Source organism: Ornithodoros turicata, chromosome 5, assembly GCF_037126465.1.
Source record: "Ornithodoros turicata isolate Travis chromosome 5, ASM3712646v1, whole genome shotgun sequence".
NCBI lineage: Eukaryota > Metazoa > Arthropoda > Arachnida > Ixodida > Argasidae > Ornithodoros > Ornithodoros turicata.
Window position 1 is genome coordinate 54135930 of NC_088205.1, and position 6509 is coordinate 54142438.

Consider the following 6509-nt stretch of genomic DNA (forward strand, 5'->3'; position numbering starts at 1 on the left):
AACTTTTTGTGAATTATGCCGTTCACTTTCTTCATTCTTTTTTTTTTTTTTTTAGTGTAGTGTATTGGTTTCATTGAATTGAACTCGGGAACTTGCCGTCAGTCACTGTAACCGACCGTCTGCGAACTTTTTTTCCTTTTCAACCGTATTTATCTTCCTCGTGTTTTTTATTCTTACTATTTTTTTTAGACCAAATGCGAATGGCAGATACAAAAGCACGTAAACTCGCGAACTGAAAGTTCGTAAGCTCAATCCACATAGAAAACAATGCGTTTTGTGCCTTTCGCTCTCCACAAAATCTGCCTCCACTTTTTGTTTCGATAAAGGAAAAGTTGGATTATCTTGTCAATACTATCAGCATATTTACTGGAATTAAGACGAATTAAATACGTAACGGCAGATTACGGCCAAGGTTCGCACTAATGAGACTGCCTACCGCATACATTTTTCCGGCTTATATTTCGGAGTGGTAATCAGGGCGTGTTGCTCGCCCATCTCAGAATCACAATATAATTGTTCTTTTTCGTATCTTGTGTTTGTATCTTGTTCGTAAAAGGTCTCTATTCGATGTCCGCACCCTCTAAGTTAATCCGCGCATAGTTTGTCTAGATGCAACCAACCCGATAATATTCATGGGCCTAGCCACTTAGATGGTTGTCATAATAAATTTCAGGGAGATAACATTTCATTATTAAAGATGAATGGCGAAGTTGCAAAACGTACGTGTACCTGAGAAGGCGCTTGCTTCATTTCTATTTTACTGGTCAGTCAAATCAGTTTCTAATACGAAAAGCAAATAGGAGTGTCCGCTTTAGCATAACCGAGTTGTGCCTAGAATAAGTAATCAATTTTGTACAAGAATCAGTAGTCAGTTTCGTACAGACTAGGACTCCAACTATAGGCTAAATTTTCGTTTATTGTCATCTCATTCTCATACACATTAGTAAAGCATGCTAAGAACAGCGCAAATTCCACCGGTGGTTGAACTCCGGAAAACACAATCTGGAGTTTCCTTCAGGTCCCTGGTTGACCTTGTGCATTGCAAAACGCGACAAGATGCGTCTTTTTGCCCCTTTGTATTGTTTGTGAATGTAACGTAGAGTAGTCATACTCAGGTTGGGGATCGTGGGCAGAGCCGTAGCGACGGGTGTGCGAGAGGGGTAGCCGCCCCGGGCGCCTTCGGGGGCGCCGAACGGCAGGCCCTGGCAGGTTGGTTGGACAGGATAAAGCGTGAACGAAGGAAATTGAATTTGTGGAGGTCGGAAAGAGAGATGCGCAGACCATAAGAGCCAGGGTCGAACTAAACGTTTATTCCACTGGGCGGCCCCAGGAAAACTATAGCGCGCTTAGCGTGCCGCGCGTAGGTACGTAGCTGGCCGGCTTCATCGTTGTCGGCCGGCCGCAAAGCGATGTCTGCTACAGGGCCCTCCCCCTGGACTCCGGAAGGAGCGATCGGACCAGGAGACCTTCTTGCGGGGAAGGGGATGGGCTGGGATGGCAAGCGGCGGCGACGCAGAGAAGGGGACTGCAGAGCAGGTGGGAGAGACAGGTGGCTCGACGAAAGCGGGCTTGAGCCTGTCAATGCTCACGGTGTCAGACTTCCCGTTGACGTTTAAGGTGAAGTGTTTGCTGGAGCGGCTGATGACTAGGTGCGGTCCGGAGTATGGCGGCTGCAGGGCTTTACGCACGGCATCACGCCGCATAAAAACGTGCGTGGCGGTCGAGAGGGCTTGGGGCACGAAGGGTGTGCGGCCGGGGCAAGTACGCGGCGAATCTGGTCGGACGTCCTCGAAAATCTGGCGCAGCTTGTCGACGTATGTAGGCGGGTCGGTGACAGAAGCTTGCGACGGGACGAAGAAATCAGCTGGCAGGAGTAAGGTGGTGCCGTAAACGAGTTCGGCCGGGCAGCAGCCGAGGTCTGGTTTCGTGGTGGCGCGAATGCCAAGCAGGACGATGGGAAGGATGGTAGGCCAGCTGACGGCGTTTTCGTGGGCCATAATGGCTGCCTTTAGTTGACGGTGAAAGCGCTCCACCAACCCGTTGGAAGATGGGTGATAAGATGTGGTTCTGATTCTGCTCGAACCGAGGAGCTGGAGGAAAGCCGAGAAGAGCTTGGCCTCGAACTGAGCGCCACGGTCAGTTGTTATAAGGGATGGCACGCCAAAACGGGCGATCCAAGTGGCCAGGAATGTTTCGGCCACAGTGGCACCTGTTGCATCAGGCATCGGGGCCGCCTCTGGCCAGCGGGTAAACCTGTCGACGGCGGTCAGGAGGTAGCGTTGGCCAGAGGATGGTGGAAGCGGGCCCACGATGTCGACGTGCACATGATCGAACCGTGCGTCGGGGGGCATGAAACGGCCAAGGGGAGCAACAGTGTGCCGTCCGATCTTCGATCGTTGGCACGGGTTGCAGGCGGCCACCCACGAACGAATGTCGGCATTCATGCTGGGCCACACAAACCGTGCACCGACGAGTCGTTGGGTCGCCCGCACTCCGGGATGGGCGAGGTTGTGCAGCGAGTCGAAGATGGACCGACGGAGAGGTGTGGGCACGTATGGTCTGGGTGGAGAAGTGGAAGTGTCGCAGCAAAGGCGGGTTGGTGAACCTGGGAGCGTGACGTCCTCAAGCCGCAGCGAGGTGGATGACGCGCGCAAGGCTTCCAGGTCACTGTCGGCAAGCTGGGCGTGAGCCAGGGCTTGGTGTTCGTACTGGGTCACCAGATTTGTGGAGGTCGGAAAGAGAGATGCGCAGACCATAAGAGCCAGGGTCGAACTAAACGTTTATTCCACTGGGCGGCCCCAGGAAAACTATAGCGCGCTTAGCGTGCCGCGCGTAGGTGCGTAGCTGGCCGGCTTCATCGTTGTCGGCCGGCCGCAAAGCGGTGTCTGCTACAAATTTACGACTCGGCAGTGCAAATAAGCGTTTTCATTTCTTTGTTTACAGGGCTTCTGACGGCAGTTGGAGAAGGGGGGGAAGGGGCTTCAGATTTACCCTGCCCTGGCCGCAAACTTGCCTCGCTAAGGCTCTGATCGTGGGAAATTTCTCTTTGTGCCGTTTGCAGGGTGGTTGCCCTGCGGATCGTCTAAGAAACCTTCGGGTACTGTAACCCTAAACGAAGGCATGCATAGCCACACGAAGAGAGAAAACAGCTCAGATTAGGTAACGTTCGTTGTGGAAGTCGTTTCCGTTGATATAGGGAAACCAATTGTGCGTGGTTGCTACGAGTAAAAAATGATTGGATTCCTCAGCATCAGCACACGCAAGCAAAGCCGAGCTAAGAATATAGTACTCATTTGTAACATCATTCCTTTATTATATTATGCAGGGTGTTTCACCTAAGGTGATAAAAAATTCTAACTGGCTACGTACTCGCCAGAGGATTGTCAGACTTCCGGCAATTACCTTCTGGAAAATTTTGCCACCATTGAGGAATACTTTGGACAATTTGTAATTGCGGAAAATTTATTTTTTTTAAATTCAACTTTGAAAATTGCCAAGCAAACCTCACTCTTTTACAGAAACATGAAGTCCTCCAGAAGTAATCACAGGCCAAAAAAAAAAACAAAAACAAAAAAAACACTAGTACATATTCGGCTTTAGCCCCGCCTGCGAGATTGTCACAAAGAAAAGCCCACGGTATTTGAGGGGAGAGGGGGAAGTGTTCCCGCCTTCTGTTTTACCTTCCTTTGCGCCGCGTTGACCTTGATGCTGGTGACAATCGTCTTATCACAAAGAAAACAACCATCTTTATCACAAAGGCCAAAACAAATGAAGGCGGGGACACTTTCTCGTCTAAACTTTTTTTCGCGTACGTTTCTCTGCAAAAATCAAGCAGGCGGGGCTACAGTGTAATTTTTACTATTTTTTTTTTGACTACTTCTGTTGCGATACTGTGTATAGTCTTTGTTGGGTCTGCGGTTATTCGTGGAGGACATCATATTTCTGGTAGAAAAACAAATAAGGTTCGCTTGGCAATTTTGAAAGTTCAATTGAAAAAATAAATTTCCCACAATTAAAAATTGTCCAAAGCCTTTTGTATTCTGATCTTTCCATTGCATGATCTCGAAAAGGTTCCGTAAAACGTTCCTTCCATCTCCAACGTCCTTCATTCTTGCCAGTGAACATGTACGCGCCCTTACGTTATTCGCTGCGCGCCAGTTTGCTCTTGACCATTTGAACTCGGTCCACGGTCAGCGTAAAGCAATTTTCACGGATGGCTGGGTTGTGTACGGCGCGTCGTCTGCAGCTTTCTACATGCCTCAGAGCGACACTGCGCAGGCTTTCAAGCTGCCGCATGAAACTTCATCCACTGAAGCGGAACTGACAGCCATCTATGAAGCGCTCAACGCCATATGTGGTTCACAGGCCGACTCGTGGTGCACCTTCACGGACAGCAAGTAAGCATTGGAGACCTTGGCGTCGTACCGGTGCAGTGTTATTTGCGATCTCCGCGCGCTTCTAATCGCCAGATACAACGAGCTTCATACCTTCCCACCTACTCCTCCACTGTCGCCTGTTCGCCGCTCCCCGTGCCACTCCGATGGAGCGGCTAGCTGCCCTATAGGGCTGAGGGAGGTCTGCAACGGTACTGGGCCATCTGCAACGCCCCATTCAGTGGCGCGTCGGAATGGAACTCGTACGCTTCCTTACTGACACAGGGCTCGCGCTGAGCCTGTGACTGCGGCTCTTTCTTTCGCTCTTTTCGTTCTTTCTTTCTTTTTCTTCTTTTTCCTTTTTTGAAGGCGGGAATAGCAAGTCGGCTTCTGGAGCCAGGCTAACATTTCCCCTCTTTCTTTGTTTTTTTTTATTGCAATAAACCTACCCAAGCAGCACAATGTACTGAAAGTCGAGTGCAACAGGGGTGGACGGGTAAGTGAAAGACATTGAACAGGCTCGTGAAACTAAAGAACATTGATAAGACACATACCGTCCACCCCTATTGCACTCGACTTTCAGTACATTGTGCTGCTTGGGTATATCCCCCCCTTACATATGTGGCTTCCCAGCTAATAGTTCTTCTTATGAAGCCACAAGAACGTGGTAGTTAGTAATTAGTTAGTTAAATAACTTAGTAAAATAAAAATAAAAACATGGTACAGTAGTATACGGAGGGGATAGGACGACGATATTGCCACCAGAGCAGCGCCACCGTCGCGTCCGCGCCGACTTTTTTCGCGAGTTTTTCCTGTGCGCGGCAGGCGGCGCTTGGGTGGAGGGATGCTGCGGTGAGCGGCTGCTCGCGCGCTTGCCCTTCAGCCTCGGCCAACTTCTTTCGTCATTTTTCCGCCTGGGCCGACTTCATTCGTATTTTTACCCGATACAACAGGTGCGCAATAGGCAATTTACATGCATGCATAGACATGCAAATGATAGCCATACACAAAAGTGCAAGTGAAAATATATATATTAAAGTTATTATTGCCGGAAATTATTATCACACATCATAAACAATATTTTTATTAAAGGTAATCATACAGTTTTCAGTTAATCAGTAGGGTAGCACATCTAATGAAAGAAGATATTTTTAATCAATACGATTACAATTAAAATGACAAGTTTTATTATAAAAAGTCTAACATTATTATATATGAGCATCATAGTGTTTTAATTACAAAATTCTGATAGATGTATGTAACTTCAAGCACTGGCGCGCAGGTGATGGGCTGTCCGGGTGCATACCAGCGGGCCGACGGGGCTGAGCGTGACCTTATCGTTGTGCACCCTGGGCCGACTTCTCTGGCGATTTTCCCGCCTGGGCCGACATCGTTCGCGAATGTTTTCCCGCTTTTCGGCGGGCAGCGCGTGTACGGAGGGTTGTCCGCGCGCTTCCCGGCGGGGGGAGGGCTTCGGGTGCGCTTACACTCGCACATTTTTCAGCCTGGGCCGACCTCTTTCGTTATTTTTCCGCGTGGGGCGACATCATTCGTATTTTTACCCGATACAACAGGTGCGCAATACGCGATTTACATGCATGCACAGACATGCAAAGGATAGCCATACACAAAAGTACAAGTGAAAATATATTTATTAAAGTTATTATTGCCGGGAATTATTATCACACATCATACACAAGTTTTCAGTTAATCAGGAGGGTAGCACATTTAATCCAAGAAGATATTTTAATCAATATGATTACAATTAAAGTTACAAGTTTTATTATAAAAAGTCTAGTATTCCTATACGTGCGAACCATCATTGCAATAGTGTGAATATCTGTCATAACATTTCGAGCGCAATAGGGAATCTAAGTTTCATATTCCAACTTTACACAACTTTTAATTAAACAATTTCTTATTAAGTGAACAGCATAGACGTAAGGAAATAACGAGAAACAACACAATCAACAGCTACAATTAATAAGAGCCAAACCTGCGCACCGTCCAACACATAGAAAAATAATAGCTAATCAATCTACCAAAAGGAGAAATCTTACAAATTTAACACTATAGCACAGATTTAACGCTGAAGAACAGAGGAACACTAAGCGGCGACACGTAAACAACAACAGA

General features: G+C 47.9%; 1 protein-coding gene across 1 annotated transcript; it reads right to left on the reverse strand.

Moving 5' to 3' along the window:
- Window positions 1-1382: 1382 nt before the first annotated feature.
- LOC135395857 (uncharacterized protein K02A2.6-like) lies at window positions 1383-2756 on the reverse strand. Its single transcript, XM_064626945.1, has one exon. The coding sequence runs from the start codon at window positions 2754-2756 to the stop codon at window positions 1383-1385; it is 1374 nt and encodes a 457-aa protein (XP_064483015.1).
- Window positions 2757-6509: the final 3753 nt, after the last annotated feature.

Excerpts from the sequence above, each read along its gene's own strand:
- LOC135395857 (XM_064626945.1), bottom strand. The coding sequence starts at position 2,756 with ATGGTCTGCGCATCTCTCTTTCCGACCTCCACAAATCTGGTGACCCAG.